At 45.4% G+C, this 27768-nt stretch overlaps 2 protein-coding genes and 1 pseudogene across 6 annotated transcripts in view; all 3 read right to left on the reverse strand.

Moving 5' to 3' along the window:
- Positions 1-18810, reverse strand: part of STARD9 (StAR related lipid transfer domain containing 9) — a 98732-nt gene extending 79922 nt beyond the window's left edge. For all 5 annotated transcript variants that reach the window (XM_059704044.1, XM_059704035.1, XM_059704019.1 and 2 more), the window contains exons 1-3: positions 18667-18810; positions 15851-15920; positions 14119-14235 (exon numbers count right to left, since the gene is read on the reverse strand). In XM_059704044.1, the coding sequence (XP_059560027.1) occupies positions 14119-14235; positions 15851-15920; positions 18667-18713 (234 nt within the window). In that variant the 5' untranslated portion in view covers positions 18714-18810. The remainder of the gene's footprint in view (positions 1-14118; positions 14236-15850; positions 15921-18666) is intronic.
- On the reverse strand, positions 13349-13828 carry LOC132238524 (barrier-to-autointegration factor-like). The gene has a single exon (XM_059704054.1). The coding sequence runs from the start codon at positions 13722-13724 to the stop codon at positions 13455-13457; it is 270 nt and encodes an 89-aa protein (XP_059560037.1). The 5' UTR covers positions 13725-13828; the 3' UTR covers positions 13349-13454.
- Positions 18811-24070: 5260 nt separating the features above from the next.
- On the reverse strand, positions 24071-25360 carry LOC132220943 (heterogeneous nuclear ribonucleoprotein D-like; annotated as a pseudogene).
- Positions 25361-27768: the final 2408 nt, after the last annotated feature.

Consider the following 27768-nt stretch of genomic DNA (forward strand, 5'->3'; position numbering starts at 1 on the left):
GAAAGTACACATTTCTGACAAGCTCTAGGCCAGGGGCGGGGAACGTCCAGCCTGAGGGCCGTGTAAGGCCCGCAAAATCATTTGGTCTGGCCCTGCCAAGGCATTAGGGGTGAGTTAATTAAATGTTTGACCAAATATGAGCAGGCTAATTTTTAAGTTGATAATTGTGTATGGCGAAAGATTTATAAATATCCAAATGGCCCTTGGCAGAGAAAAGGTTCCCCACCCCTGCTCTAGGCAATATTAAGTTCCACACTTTGAGAAGCAAGGCAGAACTACAGCAGGCTCTCTACGTCTGTGTTCCCAAAGAGGAGGAGGCACATCCTCTTCCACTCACAGTAAGGGGGCATCTGGACACGCAAGGTCCTAGTAAAGCTCAATGAGCATGCACATACATAAGGAAAAACTAGTAATGTGCTCCTAGAGGCTATTTTTCTACAAGAAAGTAGCTTAAATGTTAAAATAAGAACACTTCTACCGTCTGGAACAAGAAAAGATCTCTATCATGCCCCATAGGCAGGCTCCTGAGAGAGCAGCAAAGATGAGATACCATGGCCTCACACCTAGGATATGGAAACAAAGGAAGGCAGTGGTGTCCAAGCAACAGTGTGGGGGACAGAAAGATGACATGGGCACTACAGCCTATTAGAACCTCTAGAGGAGACGTTAGATTTGCTTAAAATCTGATCTACAGAAATAGAGATATAGCAATTGAGGTAAAGTAATTAAGCAAAACATATGCATACGCACATACACGTACTCACAGTTTGTTTACCAAGAACCCAGCATGCTCCTGGCATACATTAGGTAAATGATTGTTGAATGAGTGAATGCTGTTTCTGTAATCCAGGATACTCTGCCTCCTTCAGTCATGTTAAAATCTTTCATGGCTTCCCAAATTATCTAAAGTGAAAGTACCCATTTTCCTGCTGGCTCGTCTTGCCTCAGGTTGAGGCAAGCTGCTGTGGCTGCCAGGGCTGAGGCAAGCCACAGAGCTTGTGCCTGCCGGCGGCCAGAGGGAAGCCCGGGTCACAGGTGCCAGAGGAAAGCCAGTGCTGGCAGCCGGGGGAAGGAAGGCCTACTCTTGCACGAATTTCATGCATCAGGCCTCTAGTTTTTGTATATTTTAGAAAGAGGAGGCAGCATAAGCAAAAGCAGGAAGTACATGGGGGAAGAACAATAACCAAAATAACCAGGAGAGTATGAGAAAGGATTACTCCTGTCAAATACTAAAAAGTAGGGAAACACTATGGTATATACTTTTATGTACATTTGAAAACTTCTGAAACAGCGTGGTTCTGGCACAAGAATACAAATAGGTCAATGGAACAAAATAGAGTTTTAAAAGAGACTCCAAGTATACACTGGAATTTAATACAGGATAAAATGGCTTTTTACATCAGTGGAGAAAGGATGGGTTTTTAATAAATGGGAATGGGACAACTGGCTAACTATTGGGAGACAGGGAGCAATAAAGCTGAAGCCCTACCTCATTTCAAATGGACCAAATATTAAAATATTAACAAGATAAATCTACTATCATACCAGAAAAAGACACACATGGTGAATACCTTTATAATCTCAGAAATGGGTTTTTTTTTACAACTTAACACACCAGGAAGCCATATAGGAAGGCTGATAAATTCAACTACATTTAAACACACACATGGCGGGGGTGGGAGGGTTACTATAAAAATAATAACAATAGCCAAAACTGGTTTGGCTCAGTGGATAGAGCGTTGGCCTGCGGACTGAAAGGTCCCGGGTTCGATTCCAGTCAAGGGCGTGCCTGGGTTGTGGGCACATCCCCAGTAGATGTGCAGGAGGCAGCTGATCGATGTTTCTCTCTCATCGATGTTTCTAACTCTATCTCTCTCCCTTCCTCCCTGTAAAAAAAACAATCAATAAAATATATCTTAAAAAAAATTAATAACAATACTTTAAAAAATAAAGAATTTAAATTAAAAATAAAATAATAATGAAAACAAAAGTAAAAGCAGGGAAAATATTTGCAACATCTATGACACTTGGATCAATTTCCTTAATATGCTAACTTCTCTTAAAAATAAGAAAAAAATGAATACAGTAGAAAAAAGGGGGGAAATATATGAACACACACTTCACAGGGAAGAAAAGATACAAATGGCCAAGAAACACAAAATGATGCTCAACCTCAATTACAATAAAATAAAAGGCAACAATAAGATACTATTTCTACATATCAGTTAGGCAAAAGTTACAAAGTATGGTAACACTTAATATTGGCAAGGGTTGTCATAAAGTATTGATACATTATTGTTAAGGGTGTAAATTGCTACAATATTTTTGGAAGTCAATTGGACAAAAATCTGTTGAAATTTAAACTATACATACTCTTTGAACATGCAACTGTACTTGTAGCAATTTATCTTACAGTTATACTTGGCAAAAAATGTAAAGATGCTCACTCCAGTATTATGTATAACTAGAGGCCCGGTGCATGAAAATTCATGCACTGAAGGGGGGGGGTCCCTCAGCCCGGACTGCCCCCTCTCACAGTCCGGGAGCCCTCAGGGGTGGAAGCAACCCAGCGATCAGGGCAAGGCGACGCCCCCATCACACCTCTGCTGCTGCAACTGCCGGCAGTGCAAGCCTTGGCCGGCCCGATTACCTGAGCCTTGGCCGGCCCTGGGTAGCTGGGCAGGCGACAGCAGAGGCTTGCTTGCACCTGAGGCCAGCCCTGGGGGGCTGGGAGGCTGAGGGGACTAGGGGACTCCGGAGGCAGGTGCGCAGCAAGGCCGAGCCCACCTGGGGGCGGGCCCCGCCTTGCCATGCGCCTGCCGCCCTGGTGGGGCTGAGCGGACTGGGTGCAGCCATCTTTGAGGGCGTGGCAGTCAATTAGCATATTCCCTCCTATTGGCTGTGGGCACCACCATCTTTATGATGTGAGGGTCAATTAGCATATTCCATCTTTATTAGATAGAATAGCATAAATCTGGAAATATCCTAATTGTCCATCACAGAAAACTAAACTATAACACCCTCATACAATGGAATTCTATGTAGCACTGAAACAGTGAGGCAGAGCCCAGACGGCATGGCTCAGTGGTTGGGCTTAAACCAGAAACCAAGAGATCACTGTTTCAATTCCCAGCCAGGGTATATGCCCAGGTTGTGGGCTCAATCCCAACTAGGAGGTGTGCAGGAGGCAGCCAATTGATGATGTTTCTCTATCATCAATGTTTCTATCTCTCTATCCCTATCCCTTCGAAACCAGTTCCATTTCCCACCCCCCCCCCACAGCGTCTGAACCCTTTTCAGAACACTGCATTTATTTTATGTGTGTGTTTACAAAAACATACTTCACATTTCCTTTTATTATAGAAATATCAGTTTAATCTTTTACTGTAAGAATATGAACGTTTTAAGAGGATCTTTGTAATTATTTATACAAACAGTACAATTAATTGATAAAGGTCTCTGGGTTTAACTTCATGGTCTCGAATGTTGCTGTGGAGGATTCTAAAAAAACAAACAAAAAAATCCAACAAAAATATACATCCTGCTGAAAAGCAATTTTTTTAAAGCCGCAAGTCCCAATCCCACCAAAATAAAGTCATTTACTCCTCCATTTAGAAACAATTTTTTAAACCCACACACTCCCATTTTATTAACAGAACAGAGATAAGACATGAATTTCAGTCTCCTCCCCTTCACATTACAGCCCCAGGGCTCTGTAGGCCAACTCTGCCCCTCTGCTTCCAACAGGAAGCCTCAATGTATGACCTTTTCTGTGAGGAATCTTGGAAGAGGGTGAGGGTAGGACAGAATCTGCATATATTACAATAATTTTCAAGACAATCTGCATTTCAAACAAACAAAACAGTCCAACTCTTATTTCTCCCTCACATTTGTGCTATAAATTAAGTCAAGATTTAGGAACGTTGTTGGGCTCTCAAACCCCAATGGACAAGGAGAAAAATAATTATAGTCAAAATGCAGAACACTGCATTTAGAAGGGGCCTTTTCTTTCTTTTTTTTTTTAATATATTTTATTGGGGTTTTTTTACAGAGAGGAAGGGAGAGGGATAGAGAGCTAGAAACATCGATGAGAGAGAAACAGTGATCAGCTGCCTCCTGCATACCCGCCTCTGGGGACGTGCCTGCAACCAATGTACATGCCCTTGACCAGAATCGAACCCGGGACCCCTGAGTCCGCAGACGGGCGCTCTATCCACTGAGCCAAACCAGTTAGGGCTAGAAGGGGCCTTTTCTTAGTCAGCTGGGCTGGCTCCCCCAAACACAGAACCATTGAAATGGTGCTGAGGGGCTACTTGGACACAGGCTCACTGTGCAAGTATGTGGGAGAGAATTTAGCACCTAGCAAGGCAGACCAGGCGGCTTCCTCTGTCTGTGCACTACTGCGGTGCACACACGTCTTTTGTTCAAAGGGCTATTCTTCATCTTATATCTTCTTGTTTAGATTATTTGCAAGTCAATTTTTCCAAAGACTCTCAAAGCAATCATCACCATCATCATCCTTCTCCTCTTTAAGCAACTGACAATCCTTTTAAACTCCAGGACAATTCAAGTGGAAAGAGAATGGGAGCACAGGAGTACTTCTCAGCATTGCAGATGCAAGCAAGAGAACTTGTAGGTAATGTCAAGGACAACTGACTCAGGACTCGATCTGTATTTATGCTTAGGCTGCCCAGGTCTACAACTGACTACCAAGCTTAAGGCATGCCTCCCCTCCAGATAACCTCTCTCTCCAGATCTCAAGGGCTCCAGCTGCTACCAGAAATTCTCATTACCCTTGGCTCGCAGAGGGAAAAAAAATCCAAACAAGCTTTATTGCATTTTAAAATATTTTTCTAGCTTCTGCTATTCATTTTTGTATAGGCATCTAGCACCAGCAGCAAACAATAAGAGTCAAGGATCTCTATTTTTCAGATTTTTCTAAGTCTTTGAAGATTCATAATCAAGTTTCTAGAGAGGGGAAAAAATGAGTTAGAGATGAAGCCAAGAAAATGACCTTATTCCTTTAAAATCCAGCCCATGGACATGCTTACAGAGCTGAGCAGCTGTGCCGCTGGCCGAGGGAACATACTGAAATGGCAATCTCCCTTCCCCCACTCATGCCTGCAGAGCCCATTCAACTATTGCACAAAAAAAGGCTTTTTCTTATAAAATTCTCTCCCTTCTACTTCTGTCTCCATCTTGCTTGGGAAGAAATAGCACTAGTAATGGAATGTACACAGCTCTGCAAATATTCATGAGAAAATGCTTTGACGCCCACACACTCCTCAGTTCCCTTGCACATACATGTATTAGGGAAAAGGGATGCACAGAGGAACTAAGTCTATAGTTTTCTAACTTACGCAAACTACAAGGCCAAAACAGGCAGCAAGATCCAAAAGGCAGAGTCCCAACTTATCTCTCATCCACTGAACCATAAGTTGAATAATTAATTCAATAACCATTAATTTAAGATGTGTAGCACTGAAAATACAGAAATGGAGCTGTGTGTCATGCAGCATTTGAGAGCTTGGATTTTGGAGTCTCACAGTAAAAAGCTTGAATGATTGTTCCATCACTTGGTTGTGTGACCTTAAAGCCAGCTACTCAACCTATTTGAGCCTATCCCTAAAAGGAAGACAACAATATCTACTGTAAATAATGATAGGATACTAACAGCATCTTCCCCTCTGTGCACTCTCAAATCCCTTCTCACCTTTGTTTCTTCCTCATGTTTCCCCTTCTCTTGAGCCTCTTAAGTCCCTCCTCAGTTTCAGTAATTATTCTGCCTTCTTGACTCCTTCCCTAAAGCCTGCATTCACACTCCGAGTTCAGGAGATACCAAAGAAGTGAGGCATAAAAAAAAAAGTGAGGGCCATACTCCTTCTCTCCACCTCATCGTACTCACCTTCTGAGGCATGAAGTGATAGATCATTTGTCTTTATCTTATAATCGGTTCAGATTCCCAGATAGAAATGCTGCTTCTAAGTGCAGCCTGGTCACACTATAATAATAGGCACTCAAGCCTCCCCCATCCTACTAGATTAGTGGTTCTCAGCCTTCCTAATGCCACGACACTTTAATACAGTTCCTCATGTTGTGGTGACCCCCAATTTCATTGTTACAAATTGAACATAATTAAAGCATAGTGATTAACCACAAAAAAATGTAATTATATATGTGTTTTCTGATGGTCTTAGGCGACCCCTGTGAAAGGGTCGTTCGACCCCCCCCAAAGGGGTCGCGTCCCACAGGTTGAGAACCGCTGTACTAGATGGCAATAGTGCAGCTGCCTCATCTTGACTGAGTACAGAGCCAGGAGTAGGTCCAATCTTAAAGAAAAAGTCTTTCCTTGGGATTCTGCTAAGAGCACATTTCCTGCCATGCAGGAACCTCTGTGTTGTAGTTCATGTTCCCTGTCACTAGAATAAGCATTAGGCATTTCCCTACAACATTACACACAATTCTGGATTGGTCAAAAAGAGAAAAAATTATATAACTTATTTTTGTCTCTTTAAGTGTCTTGAGTGGTCTCTAGCATTTCTAATATCAGCATTCTGGAATTCTAAAGTCAAACTATTTAGCTACCACATAACAGAGTTTAAAGATTCTGCATAGTTACTTTTCATGTCCTAAATACATATCCTGTGACGTTTAATTGGAAATCCCGAGAAAACCAAGATGGCAGCGTAGGTAAACACCGGAGTTAGCTGCCTCGAACAACCACTTCAAAAATACAACTAAAAGATGGAACGGACATCGCCCAGAACCACAGGAAGGCTGGCTGAGGGGAAATTCTTCAACTAGAAGGAAAGAGAACAGCATAGGAGACTCAGAGGAGGCGCAGTGCGGAAAATACAAAGGTGCGGAGGTACGCGCGGAGCGGGCTGGTAGCTGAGGGCGCGATTGTCGTTTTCAATAGGGAGGGAGTCTCAGATTCTGGAAATCCCCTATTTTATCCTAATGGCAACGAAGACTGGCTTATTTTAATATACCATAAACTGCTAAAATCACCATGTTCCATACTTGCAGAGTATTATTACCACCTCCCTATCCTATTCCATGCAGAATATGAGGTGTGCCACACTGGTAGTGGCTTTCTTCTTGGTTTCTACAGGGAGCCCTTTAATCATTTGGGGCGGGGGTCCTCTGAAGCCTCTCCAAGTTCCTGACATACTCAAGTTGAAGTCTGGAACTGGAGAAAATATTCACCAAAGAATCTGTAACACACACACACACACACGCACGCACGCGCGCACGTCCTCTCTCTGTTTCTCCCTGTCTTTGTGTCTCCTCTTTGATGGTAGACAATGGGATATACTCTGTTTGATGTTCAGTGTGTGTGTGGAGACTAAACAACTATTAAAACAACAAATACAATCACATTGACACTGTAAGTTCAGTTTTGTATTCAGTGGTTGTGGGGAGGAAATCTCTGGCTCACTCACGTGACTTTTTATCTGGAAAAGTTACAAGTGCTTTAGGTATTGTGTTTTAGCTAAATAACAGACCATTTTAAAGTAAAGATTCCCAGGAGAATAAGAGCAATTGCTTTCCAACAAGGGCTGGGTAGCTTTTTGTTTCTGGACGTGCTTTCTGTTGACTCAGTCTGCACTTGCTTTGACAGCCAATTACAGTCCTTGGTGGGTAAAGCTGAGTTAATGCTCCTCATGGAAAGTTTTACAAACACACAATCACCCAAACACAATACGCTCAGCAGAGGACTCCGGTTCCAACAGATGTTCTGGATCAGAAGGAAGGGAGGGAAGTTAATTTTCCAAATAGAGCATGCTGATCCCAGAAGGGATCATAATCAGATTCAAAGAAGAGATTTTTCAAATCCAGTTCAGCTCTTAGAAGCATGGGCCTTGCTTCTCTCATACTGAGATCATGGTAATCACACAACAGGGATCCAAGACACAGCACTCATGACCTCCCTTATTCAACTCCTGGTTGCCAAGCCCTGGGCTAGGTACTTTACATAAGTATTTCATTTCCTTCTCACAATAATTGAAGTAGAAGAAACTAGGACTCAGAGAGGTTAAGTGATTTGTCCAAAGAAAGTCAGCTAAGTGGCTGTGCCTGAATACAAATCCAGGTTTAACTTCAGAGAAGTACATTAACTTAAATTTCGATTCAAGCCAGATAAAAATGTAGGACAATTCTGGAGAAGCCTTGGCTGTGGGGCGTGGCTACAGTGTTTTGGCCAAGTTCAAGCCTTGGACTAATGAAAGGACAGGGTCCTCTCATTGCCACGTGCAAGTCTTTGCTGTTAAAATCAGTGCTTCCAAAGCCAGAGTTTCTTTCTGGGCAAGAAGATTATTTAAATAATTCTGAATCAAGGTCAGAATAAGATATGATACACACAACAGCAGAGATGAATCTCGACTACATGAAAGAAACCAAACTAAAATAAAAATAAAAAAATAATAAGAAGCAGCAGCCAGACTCAAAAGATTACACACAGTTTTATTACATTTGTAGACATCCTGGAACAAAAGGCTACACTCTGTTTTATTAGATTTATAGATATCCTATAGATAAAACTATAGGGACAAAAAACAAATCAGTGGTTACCAGTGGGTGGGGGTAAGAAGCAGCCTGACTACAAAGCAACATGAAGGAATTTGGGGGTGATGCCCTGTTTTATATATGATGGTAAACTACACAACTGTGTTTGTCAAAACTCATAGAATTGTACACTAAAAGGGTGAATTTTACTGTATCTAAATTATACTTCAATAAGACTGACCCCTTTCTCTAGAACCCACTAAATATGATCGCCAATCCTGCAGAGAAGACAGCTGCACGTTGGGATGACACCTAAATTCTTTCCCATCCCAAGTCCTATGATTTTAGGATAATTTGCCTCTCCTACTCCCTGGTGACCTCAGAGCCATAGTGATTAGGATGAACTCTAGACTCCAATCTCCGCGTCAGAGTCCCTCTGACCAAATCATATGGGTGTGAGTCCTGCCACCATTCTGGGACCTTTGGCCCTACTCCATCTCGTGACAAAGTTTCCTTTCCTTCTCCCTCCTATCCTGACTCCCCTTGGGACCAATGAGGCCTTAGACAATTAATAAACAAGCAGCATCAACCTCAGGACACTCCGGTTTTATCTCTCTGCACAGGCTTCCTGTCCAAAATCCCATTTGATCTTTCCATCAAACTTCAAATCATATGAGGCAACAAAGGAAAAATCGTATTTCTGAATCCTCCTCATCTATGGACTTCTAGGCTTCCACTAGGTTATTTTTATACATTTAAACTACATAAATGTAAAATGTGAGCCTCACACAAAATCATACCCCAACTTATTGATATATATATATAGATGTAGTTTTTTTATTTACAAATATACACACACCTCCCAGATTATTGATGTATCAAATGTTACACAAAACAGTTCATTTTTCTTAGGTACAGAACAGCCCGCTCTAAGTGTGCTATGGCCAGGGAGGACTGAAATAGCTATCAGTATGTTCACACTTTCTACTAATAGGAAGAACACTGCCTTCTATGCCACAAATACAGTCACAACTGTGAACTGCTGTAGACAGTCCATCCTCTTATCTGAGAGTTGGTATCTTTCCTGGCTCTTCTTGGAGAATCTCAGTAAAACAATTACAAATAGCAGTCACCAGACACCTCAGCAATACTTGGGTGCTGGGATACAAATCAAGGGCCATTAGACAAGCCTGCACCTGCCAGTCCCCGCATCTCCAAAGGACAGAGAAGGCTCGGCAGGGGCCATGTAATGCCCACACTGCCTTTTCCTGCTGAGGAGTTACAGCAAATCCAGTTTGACTGCAAAGGTAGGGTGTTCATATTATAATAGAAAGAACCCACAGAGACAACAAACCCCACAATGGTCTCAGGTCTAGTTTCCACATGTTCCCCTCAAAAGGTTTAGAACTATCCAATCATCTTCAGAAATGCACATCAACGGAAGATCAGTGCTGTCCTCTAAGTCACTCGAGCTTGATAGCACTGTTCCTTTGGCATAATTAGAAAGTTGCACAAAAGATAAAGAGACCCTGGAACCAAGATGGCGGCATAGGTTAACACCGGAGTTTGCTGCTTTGAACAACTACTTCAAAAGTGAAACCAAAAAACGGAAGGGACACCACCCAGAACCACAGGAACGCTGGCTGAGTGGAAGTCCTACAACTAGGAGGAAAGAGAAACGCATACGGACACTCAGAGGAGGCGCAGTGCTGAAGTCAAATTCTGAGGTGCGGAGTGCGCGGAGCAGGCTGGCGGCGGAGGGCGCGGTTGGCGTTTTCAATCGGGAGGGAGTCGCAGACTCTGAGCACCAGATCCAGGCGAGTCTTTAGGGACCCAGACTCAAACGGGAGAAGCGGGACTGCCTGGCTTCGGTCAGAGCGAGTGCAGCTTTCTCTCCGAGCTTTGCAGCGGGTGCTGGGACTCAGAGAGGCAGAGCCCTTGGGGACAGGACTGAGAGCCGCCATAACTGCTCTCTCCAGCCCACCCTTTGATCCTGTGCGACCCGCCCCGCCCAAGCCCTGCACAGAGGCATTTGCTGGATAGCCTCAGGCAAAGGCTAGATTAGCACCTCCCTAGAGGACAGAAGTTCTCTCATTGCTGACACAGCTGATTCTCATAGCCACCTGGCCTGGAGGTCAAACCCTCCCTGGAATTAGCTACAACAATCAAGATTTATCTATAAGACTGCGAACAAAGACCACTAGGGGGTGCACCAAGGAAGCATAACAAAATGCGGAGACAAAGAAACAGGACAAAACTGTCAATGGAAGAAATAGAGTTCAGAACCACACTTTTAAGGTCTCTCAAGAACTGTTTAGAAGCTGCCGATAAACTTAATGAGATCTACACGAAAACTAATAAGACCCTCGATCTTATATTGGGGAACCAACTAGAAATTAAGCACACACGGACTGAAATAACGAATATTATACAGACGCCCGACAGCAGACCAGAGGAGCGCAAGAATCAAGTCAATGATTTGAAATGCGAGGAAGCAAAAAACATCCAACCGGAAAAGCAAAATGAAAAAAGAATCCAAAAATGCGAGGATAGTGTAAGGAGCCTCTGGGACAGCTTCAAGCGTACCAACATCAGAATTATAGGGGTGCCAGAAGATGAGAGAGAGCAAGATATTGAAAACCTATTTGAAGAAATAATGACAGAAAACTTCCCCCACCTGGTGAAAGAAATGGACTTACAGGTCCAAGAAGCGCGGAGAACCCCAAACAAAAGGAATCCAAAGAGGACCACACCAAGACACATCATCATTAAAATGCCAAGAGCAAAAGATAAAGAGAGAATCTTAAAAACAGCAAGAGAAAGAAACTCAGTTACCTACAAGGGAATACCCATACGACTGTCAGCTGATTTCTCAACAGAAACTTTGCAGGCCAGAAGGGAGTGGCAAGAAATATTCAAAGTGATGAATACCAAGAACCTACAACCAAGATTACTTTATCCAGCAAAGCTATCATTCAGAATTGAAGGTCAGATAAAGAGCTTCACAGATAAGGAAAAGCTAAAGGAGTTCATCACCACCAAACCAGGATTATATGAAATGCTGAAAGGTATCCTTTAAGAAGAGGAAGAGGAAGAAAAAGGTAAAGATACAAATTATGAACAACAAATATGCATCTATCAACAAGTGAATCTAAGAATCAAGTGAATAAATAATCTGATGAACAGAATGAACTGGTGATTATAATAGAATCAGGGACATAGAAAGGGAATGGACTGACTATTCTTGGGGGGGAAAGGGGTGTGGGAGATGTGGGAAGAGCCTGGACAAAAATCGTGCACCTATGGAAGAGGACAGTGGGTAGGGAGTGAGGGCGGAGGGTGGGGCGGGAACTGGGAGGAGGGGAGTTATGGGGGGGGGGGGAAAAAGGAACAAATGTAATAATCTGAACAATAAAGATTTAATTAAATAAAAAAAATCAATAAAATATATTAAAAATAAATAAATAAATAAATAAATAAATAAATAAATAAATAATAAAAAAAGAAAGTTGCACAAAAGACTAAAATACTGCCCTAGCCGGTTTGTCTCAGTGGACAGACTCAGCATCAACCGGCAGACTGAAGGGTCCCAGATCCGATTCCAGTCAAGGGCACGTGTCTCATTTGTAGACGGGATTCCCAGCCCTGGTCAGGGCTCCTGTGGGAAGCAACCATCTATGTTTCTCTCCCCACTCCCTTCCATGCTCTCTAAATAACAATGGAAAAAATATCCTCGGGTGAGGATTAACAAAAACAAACAAAAAAGACTAAAATACTTAGAAAACACTTTGGCTTTTTATCCAAACGTATATAGACAGATAGGCAATTGTTGTCCAGGGTTCTCCCCAAAATATTTCCCTTTCCAACGGTATTTTCTAATAACATACTCCTGTAGTACTTTAAAATGTACAAGTATGATGATACTGACCCATGAAGGCCAAATAAATGATAATTCTAATTTTAGGGATGGATTTTCATAGAATCCCTGGAGGTTGCTGGGGTGAGGGCCATTGTCTGTGGTCATAGAATTGAATGAGGCAAGGCTTGCTGGCCATCGTGGGGACTGAAGTCATGACCTTCGACAGGACAAATCAGAACAATGCTGCTGTTTCACGGAAACAGAGGGAAGTCCTGTAGATCCACCTGCTAAGGCCTGCTGCCTCGCTCGGGGACTTGTGAGAGAGCTGGGCAGCACTACCAGACACAGGAAGCATGGCCAACAGCCTTAGCTGATCCTCTCAATCCTCATCGGATCAACAAAACTCACCTCTTATATACTAGTTACAGGGGTGGGCAAACTTTTTGACTCGAGGGCCACAATGGGTTCTTAAACTGGACCAGAGGGCCGGAACAAACGCATGGATGGAGTGTTTGTGTGAACTAATATAAATCCAAAGTAAACATCATTACATAAAAGGGTACGGTCTTTTTTTTTTGAGTTTTATTCATTTCAAACAGGCCGGATCCAGCCCGCGGGCCGTAGTTTGCCCACGGCTGGACTAGCCTCTAGGATTCCTGGGCCCTTCCATTGCATGCAACACAAGGCCAGGTTTTTTGTGTGTGTTTTTGTTTTTGGGGGTTTTTGGAAGGCCACTGACTTTACTGATTTCAAAAACTTCATATGAACAGTGACTGTTTTGCCAAAAGAGAAGCCAAATGTCATTAAACAGACCAGGGGTGAGGGGAGGGACCAGAAATCCACCCAGAAAAGCTGATCACCGACCTGAAACTGGCAGGGGAAAGAGAAGGGAGATGCATGCAAGAGTGAGAATTCCAAAAGAGTTGAAATGGTGAGGGGAGAGAACTCCCCCAGAGACCCGGAGGACATCGGTGGTGAGCTGACAGCAATCGTTTCCTTGGTAGAGGACAAGGGAGTAGTCCCCACGGAGCTGCAAACTCTGAAGACTCAAGGCTGGCGTTAGGGATGGGGGGCTCCCCAGAAAGCATCACAAGAAGGCGTCACACCACTCTCGAAGGGACCCAAAGCAGTCCCGGGACTGCTTGGCATTGGCGCCACATGTGTCCTTTAGCCATTCCCGGAAGAGGTCTTCATCTTTCTTTAGCACCAGAAACTGGCCAAGGACCACATAAGCCTTGTCAAAGCCCCTTTCCTCCAGCTTCTGGCCCAGGACTTCACCGATCCCGGCCAGGCTCCCCACTGGCTTTTCCCCCATGGGCTCTGCCACGAAGTCTCGGTGCTTTTGGGAGGTTGTCATCTTGATCAGGATTAATTTCCTCTGTTTTCCAGGCTGGGCCCTGCTCCGCGGCTGGCGCTCATCGGCAGTTCCAGCTCCCGTCACAAGGCAAAGTTTGAGATGAGCCCATTCACTTACCATGGGAGCAGACCACTACCTAAACTAACTTGTATCCACTGAATCATGCTGAGCCTGAAGCCTAAATAAACACTAGCCATGTCCCATGCCCTGAGCAAGCAGTCCTTTCCTCTTTCTGCAACTGATGCCTCTGACTACCACTTTTTAGATTAAACATCATTAGTTTCTAACCAAATTACTATAAGTAAGAAATATGAAGGGTCCAGATTCCATGTTAATTTCCCAATAATTATACAGTTACGAAAAACTGATTAGAGTGAAGGAAAAATGACATTACCACATCCTGAGAGGCATATTGGGGGTCCTCTGGGTTGACTGACCAGTAGCAGTAATCAAAGCCGAATGCCACAACCTTCTCCCGGGTGTCGCCAAAGCCATCTGATCGGCTGTCCACCTAAAATCAAACATAGGATCCAGTGTCTTCTCTATTATAGTATCAGAATCTGGCTAGTGGGACTAGTTTCCTCTCTGCTGTAGCGAGAGAGACCTGAACTGGTCATGAGAATCTTTATGATAGCTATCTAAAAAAGAAAACAAGTAACCTCTGTCCTCGTCTTGTTAGGTTCAATAAAGCCGCAGAGAATTAATTAAATATCTGTCTATCAGACTATCATGTATCTGCCAACAAATGAGATATAGGACACCTTGGGAGAGAAACCTTTACATCTCCAGGCATCTTCTTATCACTATCATTTTTCCCTCTAAGTATTTCTATAGCAGACACAGAAATACATGAATACTTTAGTTCCTGGGCCTGACAGGCTCTATTCACCTAAGGCTTTCACAGTGAATTGGAAAGCATATTGGACAGACAAGCTAGGACCAATCCAACTGCCCAAGGTAAATGAAGACAGAGCCAGAGCTTGGAACTGTACCGACAACCTCAAGGTACTGTGCTGGGGAGAATGGCATTATTCACAGAAATGCCTGTATTTTCTATTTAAAATTTAGACTCTGGACAGGGAGAGACAACCCCTAGCAGTAGGATCCACAGATCACAGGAGAATGAGGCTGTCAGAATGACTAAGAGATTCTTAGGTAACTGACCTCAGGGAAGCAACCAGCCAGCAAGATGTGCAAGAGGCAGATTCGAGTTTGATCTTGGCCAGGAATTATTAAGAACCAAAAATATGATCTCTCAGAACAAAGCAGCTGAAGTGATTAGGCAACAGAGATATAAGTAAGAGACAGCGAAGAATAAAAGGCCTTTTGTCCCCAGGGAGCTCCTGTGGACAGACTGACGGTTCCTGTTCTCTTTTAGCAGAGGGCTACTGACAAAAGGAAACAGATCACATCACAGGAGCAACATGTGAGTGCGCATGGCTGGGAGGCCTGGGGTCCAGATAACCCTCACTCTGTTACCCTCCACTCTCCAAGGCACAGAAAGAATCTCTTCTACTAGCCTGGTAAGAGGGGAATGGGGTGGAGGAAATTAGTCTTAGAGGTGGTGAGGGGTAAAGGAGGAAGTACCCAGAGTTTGTCCAATTGTGACTCAAATATCGGTCAAACCTGTGAAAGAGAATTTGTAACAAGACTCAGACTAGAGACTGACTGACTCTCTTCTGAGGTCGGAAGGTTCTTACTTGGTCCTCACTGTGGCCAAAATGAATCCTGCATTAGCAGATGCACACACCTCTAGACCAAATGATATGAAATGAGAGGCTTGGGACAAAGTCTAACTAGTTCTCAGGTGAGTTAAGAATACACAGGGACTGTCCCCAACATGATTTAAGCTGGCCATGCCTGCCTCCACATACATTCCTTGTGTTTACTTTCAAAGAGGCTACTGACCGGTTTCCAAAACAGCTGCACCCCGTTTGATAGAACTTGGGCTGCAGCAGCAACATCCCCTGCACTCTTTCCTACTTTTTCATATTTGCTTGGTGGTTGGTCAAAGCTCTCCCACTCTCCCCCTTTACACATATGCACATACACACTTTCACCTCAGAAGCCCTGTAATGATACGAGCCCCTCAGTGCAGAGAAAAAGGAAAGCAATTTCAGGCTTACCTTTAAATTCCTGATTTTTGCCACTTTGCCATCAATTTCCACAATAATTCTTCCTCCTTCTTTGGTCTCCCTAGAAACGAGACCCAAACCCATAAAAAACGTTCCTTTTTTTTTTCTTAATCAAGAAAAGAGAAGCTGAGCCCAGTGCTATTGGGACAAAATGTTTCCCTACTCCCGTCTCGGTAACTGCGGTGTCTGTCTCCATAAGTGGCTGAAAGCATCAGATCTCCTGAATCTGTGTTCCGGAATCGTCAGCCGTCAGCCGTCAGCCGTCAGCCGTCAGCCGTCAGCCGTCAGCCGGCTATAATCACTCACACCTGGGCGTCATCTGCAGTCCTGACAATCGACTGCCTGCCGCTCAGGGCTCCTCACATGAGCTCAGTCAATAAGCTTTGTGCCCTTCTTTCCACCTCACTTCTGTTTACCGAGATGTTATTCTCTATCTGACTGCACGTAACAATTCTATTTCAACAGCATTTTCTTAATCTGATCCATGCTATCATAAATCCTTAGTTCCCAAGGAACAGAGAAGTTACTGTGAGGAGTAGTCAATGTTGTTATCCCGAGAACCCTTAAAAGCACAGTTTTGCAAAGAAGAGGATCTGCCAGAGGGCCCTGGCCAGGTAGCTCAGCTGGTTGGATTGTTCAAAAGGTTGTGAGTTTGATTCCCCGTCAGAGCACATATCTAGGTTTCGGTTTCTATCCCTGGTCAGGGAATGTATGGGAGGCAAAAAAAAAAAAAGTGAGGATTAAAAGAAAAGGGTCTGCCAGAGGCTACCCTCAGAGTAGCAGCTGCACCAATAAACACTGCACGCCCCCCCCCCCCCGCACGCCCCCTAGGCATGCCCTGGCTGGTTTGGCTCAATGGTGAGAGTGTTGGCCCAGGGACTGAAGGGTCGTGGGTTCAATTCCTGTCAAGGGCACGTAGCTCAGTTGCAAGCTCAATCCCCGCCCTGGTTGGGGCATGTGTGGGAGGTAACCAATCACTGTCTCTCTCTTACACCAATGTTTCTCTCTGTCTCTCCCCAGTCCCTTCCACTTGGAGAAAAAAAAATATCCTTGGGTGACAACTAACAAAAAAACAAACAAAAAAAGCTAACAAACCAACCTTGAGCCACCACACCTGGTAAAGCAGAAGCCAGGTGTAATCAATTTACCAATCTAAACACAGCAGCTCAGGCACATGACGCTTTCCTTCTTTTCTTCATTGTGCCCCTTTTGCCTTTTTCCTACTTTCTTCTGTTTTTCTTGTTTCTCCTCCCATCTCACTCCTCTTCTCATTATTCTGTCCACTACATGACTTTTCTTTTTTTAACTTAATTGTATTGTTTAAAGTATTACAGATAGTTGTACATATGTCTCCTTCCCCCCCCCACTTCCCCCCATTGACATTCCCCCCAGCCTCCCCTACCCCTGGACTGCATGACTTTTCAAAGCCAATCACCTCCATATCAGGACAAACACAATCACTGCTAGCACCGAATTTTATTATGGCAGACAATACCTTCTTGAGCCTTCTGCCCAATTTTCAAGCCATCTTACGTCCCAGATAATTCCAATATGTGCCACTGGTCCCAAATCACACTCTCCACAGCTTTCTGTCCTATTACTCACCTCCCTCCACATACCCTCTCCCCAAACAACCAAACTTACCTGTTTCCTAACAGAGCAAGTCCTTCCCTCAGTATTTTACTACCGGGAGTGCTTTTTACACCTTCCCCACCTATCAGCAAACTCTAACACAGCGGTTCTCAACCTGTGGGTCGCGACCCCTTTGGGGGTCGAATGACCCTTTCACCGGGGTCGCCTAAGACCATCGGGAAAACACATATATAATTACATATTGTTTTTGTGATTAATCACCATGCTTTAATTATGTTCAATTTGTAACAATGAAATTGGGGGTCACCACAACATGAGGAACTGTATTAAAGGGTCGCGGCATTAGGAAGGTTGAGAACCACCGCTCTAATAGGTCTTTATAAACCAGTTCATGCATATATGCATAACCCACAGACGTGGGGCGGTGAGTGAGCTGGAGGGGTCGATGGGGGAAAAGGGGGGACATAGGTAATACTTTCAACAATAAAGATTTTTTTTTAAAAAAAAAGTTCAAACACCAACCCTTCTGTGAAGCTTTCCCTGCCTTTCCAAACCCATGTATGGCAAGTTAGTGAAAAGGGGAAGAAATCATGTGGCTGGACACCGGACGCCTCAAGAGCTGCGAGGTGCAGAATGAGATGCAGCCATGCGGACGTGGGCACTGCCAACGCTGAGCTGCGAGAAGGGGCTGGAACCACCGCCCTCATTTCACAGTTCTGCCGTCCAGCTGGGCCTGTGCCCCTCTCATGCCGCACACTCGGCCTTTCTCCACACCTTCGCGGAGAAACCCGCGTGCACCCACCACTGCGCCTCCGTACTCGCAGGGACTCCAGAGCCACCAAGAAGAGCGAGGACACTGACCAGCCCTCTCCCCGGCCCTTCTCCACGCATCCGGGAGGCGCGCCCAACTCGTGCATCAAGACTTGAGCTGCGGCCCCTCGCAACTGCTGGCAGGACTCCAGGGACCCCGAACCAGGGCGGCCCAGCCTTGTCCATCCAGGAGCCGCTATCCCCGGGGGTACCAAACGAAAGCTCCAGCCGAGGTCTCAACTCGCCAGGACTGGAAGGTTTCCGGACCCCGGCCGCTGGGCCACTGGGTGCCGGATGGCTCCCGCCGGAATCACTCCGGGACGCGGGGGGGGGGGGGGGGGGGCGGGGGCCTCGCCCTCCGAACTCACTTGACGCCTCCGGCGCCCCCTCCCGCCCGGACTCACCTCTGGCTGAGGGGCCGCACCCTCACGGCCACCCGCACGTTCGCCATCCCTCGGCCTCCGCCCAAGCCTGGCAAGCCGGCCCAGCCGCAGCATCACCAGCCCCAGCCCCAAACTCAGCCGCAGCCCCGGCCCGGCCCCTCCGCCCCCCGCGCTCCCCCGGGGGCCCCGCCCCTGCGCGCGCCCAGGCCGGCCGGGGCGGTGCCTGTGAGCTCCCGCCAATCCTGAGCCCCGTAGGCGATGACGTTGTCCCGCTTAGCCCCGCCCACGAGCCTCCGGAGACAGCCTCGCCCAAACGCCCCCCCTCATCGCGGCGGGGGCGGTGCCAGTGTAGCCTCCGCCAATCCTGAGCCCCGGGCGGTGGAGCGCGCTGCGGGACCCCATGTGGCCGGGACTCTCCTGCTGGGAGCTAGCTGTTGTTGTTCTCCGACTGCTTGACAGTGCTGGTGGCAGTCAAGTAAACCCGTTAAACTTTGGTGAACGCCTTTCAGTTTATAAAGTGACTTGCTAAATACTTTTATTCGCCGCATTGGCCCGAGCTGTCAAGTCTTTGGTTAAATTTTAGGGGCAGAAATGAACTGGGGAACACGGTTGTTTTTGCAGTTCCCAGCAGAGAGCGGTGTCTTTCTTTGAGGAGTCCTATGGAGTGAAGGAGTTTAGAGTGCCCGCTGGCGAGCTCGCGATTGTGCTGGAAACCTCATGGCCACCCTGGCAGTGTCTGTGGTCCCGGAGGGAATGCTTTCGGACAGAATTGGTTCATTAATTCATCCAGGAAATAACCATTGAGTACCCACCAAAAGGGTTAAATGCTCTTCTAAGGCGTTGGCGATACAGTCGTCTCCTTCCTGGAAATTGAAATCTACAGGGAAAAGAAAAGAGACAATAAGTAAAAAAATGTATACTATGTCAAATGGTGCTAAGTGACATTTTTTAAAAGTGGGATAAGAAGATGGTCTCTCTGTGGATGTAGGGGAAAGATGCTGTTTTATTTAGGATCTTCAAGAAAGACCTCACAGAGAAGGTGGCACTTGACTAGATTTCAAGAAAGGGAGGGAGGTATGCAGGTATTCATTTATTTAGCAACTAGAGGCCTGGTGCACGAATTCGTGCACATTGAAAGGAAATTAATTATAATATTTTAATATTGCTATTCACCCTTTCTCTAAAATAGAAGTGTCACCCAAATACATGATCAACAATGACAGATTGAAACACACATGAAATTGGTGCCAGTGAGAGCTTTATATGTATCACGCATGTGTGAGTCAACTTAGCCTTTTATAGATATACAGACAGTCCTCGGGTTACGTTGTTTCATGGTTACATCGCCATCTCCCATTTATTTATATTTAAAAAAGTTCCGTCATTTGACACATGTACATATGGGCTTTATGTTTTTTATTATTTACCACAAGGTCAGGAATCGTCATCTTTCTTTTAAATTGTTTTACTGTTTCATTTCATTACTGCTGTATATGTGCTCCATGTGAGTGACGTAGGTGCTTATGTAGGTGGGTTCTGACTTAGAACAAAAATCACATTACATCGCGCCTTAGGAACGGATCTCTGATGCAATCTGAGGACCTACTGAAGAATAAACTTGCTTAATTAGACCTGCTTTCTGAGATAGCTACGCTTTTCCCAGCCCAGTGAAGCACCCCAACTTCTCTTTCAGATAATTGTCAGCAACACAGCAGTAAATATCAACACGAAGCAGATTATTATTGTAGATCACACAGGGAGAACAAAGGGTAAAATATTTAACTGCAGCAGTGTTTGACTATATTCTGCGCAGTGAGAAAACCTGAAGTCATTTTCAAGGTCCACTATTTCTTTCTTCTTTTCAGTCAGGTCAAGTTTCTAAATCTCTGTTTTCTGGCTAATAAAAAGAAAATATGGAGGTGTGGATATATTTTCAAGATAGCACTTTTGCCCTGACCGGTTTGGCTCAGTGGATGGAGCATCGGCCTGCAGCATCAAGGGTCCCAGGTTCGATTCCGGTCAAGGGCATGTACCTTGGTTGCGGGCACATCCCCAGTGGGAGGCGTGCAGGAGGCGGCTGATCAATGTTTCTGTCTCATCGATGTTTCTAACTCTCTATCCCTCTCCCTTCCTCTCTGTAAAAAAATCAATAAAATATATTTTTTTAAAAAAAAGATAGCACTTTTATTTTCTTCAGTTAAATATCCAGAAGTTATATTGCTGGATCATAAGGTAGTTGTAATTTTTTTGAGAAACCTCCATACAAATCAACTGAACGGCCGAACAGTGAAACAACCATCCAGACAATCATCCGGACAACCATCTGGGACCGTGGTATGACACACACTGGTGCCAGGACAGCCAAAGCAGCCACGATGCAATTGGTCGGGGGCCCAGCCATCACCCCAAGATCGCCCCACAGAGGGAGGCCCAGGCTACCAACCAGTGGGCTGCAGCGGGTGGGCGGGGCCTCCCTTTGCGAGGGAAGCCCAGGTCTCAGGTGCTGGAGGGAAGCCAGTGCCAGCAGCTGGGGGAAGGAAGGCCTACTCTTGCACGAATTTTGTGCATCCGGCTTTCAGTATCATATATATAGGGTGTCAGAAAAAAATGTGTACACTTAACAGCTGATTGCTCATTTTATGTTTCTTTATTTTCAGATTTAATAATTATTCAAAGTGTGTACACATTTTGGGGGACATGCTAAATTTCTTATAAATCACAATATCACAGGGTTGCAAAATGATGATACTCTACTTTTACCATTCTTCATTTATGAGTTGAAATACTTCTATAACAAAATTTTTTTCTCATCAACTATTTGATTACCCTGAGGTACAGTTCACATAGCAAAGCAGCACAACTGCTTGTTTCAGTTACCAATTTTCAAAATAAGTTGGGTTCCCTAGCACTTTCCAAAGGTGGTTAATAAATTATTGATGTTATCCTATCTAATAATAGAGAAACATGGTAATTAACCTTAACTTCACTACCCTTCCCATTGGCTAATCAGCAAGATATGCAAATTAACTGCCAACCAAGATGGCGGCCGGCAGCCAGGCAGCTGAAGCGAACAGGAGGCTTGCTTTCTCCAGTGATGGAGGAAGCCAAGATTCCCTGCCTGCTGCTGCCGGCCTCTGAGCTTGCACTGTAAGAAATAATGTTGCAATTATAGAAGGTAAATAAACCCCAGAAACCTGCTTTCAGCCGTGAGAGCTGGAGCTAGCAGGACCGCAACAGTGTTACAATTATAGAACCCAAACAAACCCAGAGACCTGCTTTCAGCAGCCGAGGTGTCAGAGCTGGAGCCGAGCCTCAGAGGTAAAGCCGGCTCTCAGCTCCAGTGACAGCCATAGAAGGTAAATAAATCCCAGAATTAAAAAAAAGAGAAAAAAAGGAGAGGTTGGGAGCTTCAGTCACCCGCTAGCCTGAAAACGGCCCTCAGCCCCTCACCCAGACTGGCCAGGCACCCCAGTGGGGACTCCCACCCTGAAGGGGGTGTGACCAGCTGCAAACAGCCATCATCCCCTTATCCAGGCTGGCTAGGCACCCAAGTGGGACCCCCACCCTGAAGGGGGTGCGACTGGATGCAAACAGCCATCATCCCCTCATCCAGGCTGGCCAGGCACCCAAGCGGGACCCCCACCCTGATCCGGGACACCCTTCAGGGCAAACCAGCCGGCCCCCACCCATGCACCAGGCCTCTATCCTATATAGTAAAAGGGTAATATGCAAACTGACCCTAACAGCAGAAGGACTGGGAATGACTGGTCACTATGACACACACTGACCACCAGGGGGCAGACGCTCAATGCAGGAGCTGCCCCCTGGTTGTCAGGGCACTCTCACATGGGAGGAGCTCTGTTCAGCCAAAGCCAGGCTGATGGCTGCCAGTACAGTGGTGGTGGGAGCCTCTCCTGCCTCCTCAGCAGCGCTAAGGATGTCTGACTGCAGCTTAGGTCTGCTCCCCACTGGCAAGTGGACATCCCCCGAGGGCTGCCGAGCTGCCAGAGGGATGTCTGATTGCCATCTTAGGCCCAATCCCCTGGGGAGCGGGCCTAAGTAAGCAGGTGGTCATCCCCTGAGGGGTCCCAGACTGCGAGAGGGCACAGGCCGGGCTGAGGGACCCCCTGCCCCCCGCGTGCACAAATTTTTGTGCACCAGGCCTCTAGTCTAATCTAATACAAGACAAACATGCAAATTGACCGTACCTTTGCTATGCCTTAAGCCACACCCACCAGCCAATCAGAGCTACTGTATGCAAATTAACCCAACCAAGATGGCTGCCGGCAGCCACGGAGCTGAAGCGAGCAGGACGCTTGCTTGCTCCAGTGATGGAGGAAGCCAAACTTCCCGCCTGCCTTGGCCTGGCTGTCAGCTCCACTCAAAGCAACAAAGTTGCAATTGTAGAAGGTAAATAAACCCCAGATACCTGCTTTCAGCCAGCCGTAGCCACGGAGCTGAAGCGAGCAGGAGCTGGCTCTCAGCTCCACTGAAGGCAACAAAGTTTCAATTATAGAAGGTAAATAAATCCCAGAAGAAAAAAGAAAAAAAGGAGAGGCTGGGAGCTTCTGTTGCCCACAGGCTTGGCCAGCCTGAAAACAGCCCTCAGCCCCTCACCCAGACTGGCCAGACACCCCAGTGGGGACACCCACCCTGAAGGGGGTATGACCACCCTGCAAACAGCCATCAGCCCCTCACCCAGGCTGGCCAGGCACCCCAGTGGGGACCCCCACCCTGAAAGGGGTGTGACCAGCCTGCAAACAGCCATCAGCCCCTCACCCAGGCTGGCCAGGCACCCCAGTGGGGACCCCACCCTGAAGTGGGTGTGACCAGCTGCACACAGTCATCAGCCCCTTACCCAGGCTGGCCAGGCACCCCAGTGGGGACCCCCACCCTGATCCGGGACACTATTCAGGGCAAACCAGCCGGCCCCCACCCATGGACCAGGCCTCTATCCTATATAATAAAAGGGTAATATGCAAACTGACCCTAACAGCAGAAAGACTGGGAATGACTGGTCACTATGAGACATACTGACCACCAGGTGGCAGACGCTCAATGCAGGAGCTGCCCCCTGGTGGTCAGTGAGCTTCCACAGGGGGAGCTCTGCTCAGCCACAAGCCAGGCTGATGGCTGCCAGTACAGCGGTGGTGCTGGGAGTCTGTCCCATCACCTCAGCAGCACTAAGGATGTCCGACTACAGCTTAGGCCTAATCCCCACTGGCAGGTGGACATCCCCCAAGGGCTGCCGGGCTGCCAGAAGGATGTCTGACTGCCAGCTTAAGCCCCCTCCCCCAGGGAGCAGGTGGTCATCCCCCAAGGGGTCACAGACTGCAAGAGGGCACAGGCCGGGTTGAGGGGACCCCCCCCCCCCAATGCACAAATTTTTGTGCACCGGCCTCTAGTTTTAAATATTATTATAAAATCATGGATTTAAGCATATAGTCAGCCTTCCCTATCCTTTGGTTCCACATCTGCAGAGTCAAGCAACCATATATTGAAAATGTAAAAAAACACACACAAAAAAAACTACATTGTTGTTGATGTGTACCATGCATTTAGACCTACAATGGCTGTGTCTGTATTGAACATGTACAGACTTTTTTCTTATCATTATTCCCTAAACAATTCAGTATAACAACTATATGGGACCAATGTCCACACAGATACTGAGAAACAACTGTATTTGATTCGCTTCAGTCCATTTTAATTACCATTCTTTTTTTTTTTTCACATAAAGAAGCATTTATTTCAGGTTTAACATGAAATCATACAAATAAAACTTGTATAAACACAAATCCACATTGAGTCATAACACAGATAGCAAAAGATAAAGGAAAAGCAAAGAAAACTAATTGATGGCTATATACAGTTAGACACTTGTGTCTTCTACACAAGAAAGTCTTACAAAATAATCATCTTAGATCAACAGAAACGTTTACTAGCATTCTCTTTCTGTTTTCTCCAATGTCTTCCTTTAGTATGGCTGGTAATTTTTGGGGTGATTGTCACCCCCAGAGATGCCTTGCTATGAGGGCTCTGTTGGCCTGGGCCATGGCCCTAGTACCACTTCACCCACCAGCTGCAGCAACTTTTCCTCCTTTTTGATTGTTTCTATTCCTGCCTCTGCATCTCTTTTGGTTGTGCAACTTTGATTTCACACTTTCCAGACCAGTTTGATAATATCTGCTTTCTAACAATTTCTTTACTGGTGCATCATCTGTGTATGTGATAAAACAAAATCCTCATCTTTCATTTGTGTTTGTATCCATGGGAAGTTCAATTTTTTCAATCTCTCCAAAGGCTCCAAAATATTCTTAAATTTATTCTTCAAAAGTATTTGGGCTCTACCTTCCCCCCAAACCTTTTTATGTGGGGTTTCTTCCCTTTTTTAAAACTTTGGTCCTTTGGCAGGGGGGTCTATCAGTTGCCATCTAGTTTGTGTTCTTTCAGTTCCAAAACTTTATCAACCTGAGCAGCATCTTTGAAAAGCACAAATCCAAATACTCTTCGTCTTCCAGTAACTAGATGTTTCCACTGTGCAGTCTCAAACTGACCCCAAATTGAGACAAACAGTCAGATCTTTCTAGCTTGTACCCCAGCTCAAACCTCTGATAAACATTTTATTGTCCTGATTTTTGCTGGCCTTGATCTTGAATCCCTCAGCGAACTCATCTGTGTTGCTGTACAGTTCATGTCCCCCATGGTGGGAGAATTATTGGCAGAAGGGTCCTGGCAGCAAATGCTGCAAGGAGTTGTATGGCACTGAACATTTTTGAAATTTTTTTCAAAATTGATTTTTATAGAGAGCAGAAGGTAGAGGGAGAGAGAAAAACATTGATGTGAGAATGAAACCAGTGGGCTAGCTCCTGCACGTGCCCTCCAGGGGATTGAGCCCAAAACCCCGACATGTTCCCTGACCCAGAATGGAACTGGCAACCTTTCTGGTTCACAGAACAATGCCCAACCAACTGAGCCAGAGCATGTAGTGCTGGATTTAAAATAGCAGCAGAGCCCTGGCTGGTTGTTCAGTGGTTAGAGCATCTGTCCACAAACCAAAGGCCTGTGAATTCAATTACCAGTTAAGGACACATACCTCAGTTGCAGGCTCCATCACCAGTTCAGTGGGGCTTCTGTGCAGGAGGCAACCAATCAGACCCCAATGTTTCTCTCTCTCTCTCCGCGCCACCCCCCCTCCTCCACTCTCTCCAAAAATATCAATGGAAAAAATATCCTCGGTGAAGATTTAAATAATAATAATTAAATAGCGGTGGGGGTACCTGCTATATGTTCTCTAGGCCTTTTAGAAAACATGGAGCCCAGCTGGCATGGCTCAGTGGTTGAACGCCGACCTATGAACCAGGAGGTCATGGTTCAATTCCCAGTCAGGGCACATGCCTGGGTTGCAGGCTCGATCCCCAGTGGGGGATGTACAGGATGCAGCTGATCAATGATTCTCTCATCACTGATGTTTCTCTCTCCCGCTCTGAAATCAATACAAATATATTAAAAAAGAAAGAAAACATGGAGCCTTGGACAGGTGGCTCAGTTAGTCAGCGTTGACCCAATATACAAAGGTTGCAGGTATGATCCCCAGTGAGGGTACATACAACCAATGAATGCAGAAGTGGAACAACAAATCAATGTTTCTCTCTCCCCGCTGCTCTAAAATCAATAAATTTTTAAAAATACAGTTAATAAGTGGTAGAACCTGGATTCAAAATCAGATCTAATTCTAAAACTTTTGCTATTAATTTCCATACTTTAGTACAGCCGTGGGCAAACTACGGCCCGCGGGCCGGATCCGCCCGTTTGAAATGAATAAAACTAAAAAAAAAAAAAAAAAGACCGTACCCTTTTATGTAATGATGTTTACTTTGAATTTATATTAGTTCACACAAACACTCCATCCATGCTTTTGTTCCAGCCCTCCGGTCCAGTTTAAGAACCCATTGTGGCCCTCGAGTCAAAAAGTGTGCCCACCCCTGCTTTAGTAGCTAAAGACAAGCCCTGTCTCTTTATTTATGGATTGATTTTAGGGAGGCAGAGGGAGAGAAACATTCATTGGTTGATTCTTATGTGTGCCCTGACCAGGTATTGAACCTGCAACCTTGGCATAGCTGGATGGTGCTCTAACCAGCTGAGCTACCTGACCAGGGCTAAGCCCTCTCTCTTATGTCTCCTGAACTTGGGGGGTGGAGACAGAAAAATATAAGATTAAGATGAATCTGGGGGAACAGCCAATTTAGATCGCTGATATCGTGTTCCATGATCCTCACCTATTTCCAGGTATTCTATAGAAAGCCTTCTAGCCAGCAAAGTTTTTCAAGTAAATCCTCATTAACCAAGGTCAATTCTGATGTCCTACAAAAGCTAAGATGCAGAAAAGACGCTACATAAATTTTTATTAGCAACTACTGATCAAAGATTAGCATATATTACCATCTTGAGGTAAACTGATTTTTGATAAGTGTATTCAGACCCTTGAAATGTAATTTTACTTCAACTTTTAGAAATAGCTTTCACTTTTTCTAGGCTTCCACATCAAGAAAATTAAGTGGTTCAAGCTCTCAGATAAGTTTTTTCCAAAATGGCGGTGATTAAGTGGAAGCTACACTGACACTCTCCCTCCCAGGACCAAACTGGAATTGTAACTATATAGAAAAACCATCCTGAATAATCACCTGAAGACTAGCTGGAGAGAACCCTTATAACCCAGGATGGAAAGAGGAGACTGCATGGAGACTTGTAGGAAGTGCAGAAGCACGAGAGGGCTGGCTGGGCTCTCACAGGCAGTAGCTGAAGTTCCAGAAGATATCTCAGCTGTGGGGGGTTAAGATTTGAGAGGATAACAGGGGTCTGGCAGTCCTATTTCAGAGGAAGTAGTAAAATACGAAAAGTGTTAGAAAGACCAGGCAGCAGCACAATTCCTCCAGAATAGTCCTCACAAAGTGGCATCATTATTATGCTGAAAGTGAATTCACAAGTTTCACACACTTCCTGGTGTAAGTAGAAAGACAGTCCAGAGCTACATTTTTAGTATCCACAGGTCTAAAAGCTGAATTAAAACAAACAAACAAAAAATGATCAGCACTTATTGATGACAACACAGTACTAAATTAG

This window comes from Myotis daubentonii, chromosome 1, assembly GCF_963259705.1.
Source record: "Myotis daubentonii chromosome 1, mMyoDau2.1, whole genome shotgun sequence".
In the NCBI taxonomy this organism is placed as follows: domain Eukaryota; kingdom Metazoa; phylum Chordata; class Mammalia; order Chiroptera; family Vespertilionidae; genus Myotis; species Myotis daubentonii.

Coding starts and splice junctions, on each gene's coding strand:
- LOC132238524 (XM_059704054.1), bottom strand. CDS start 13,724: ATGACAACCTCCCAAAAGCACCGAGACTTCGTGGCAGAGCCCATGGGG.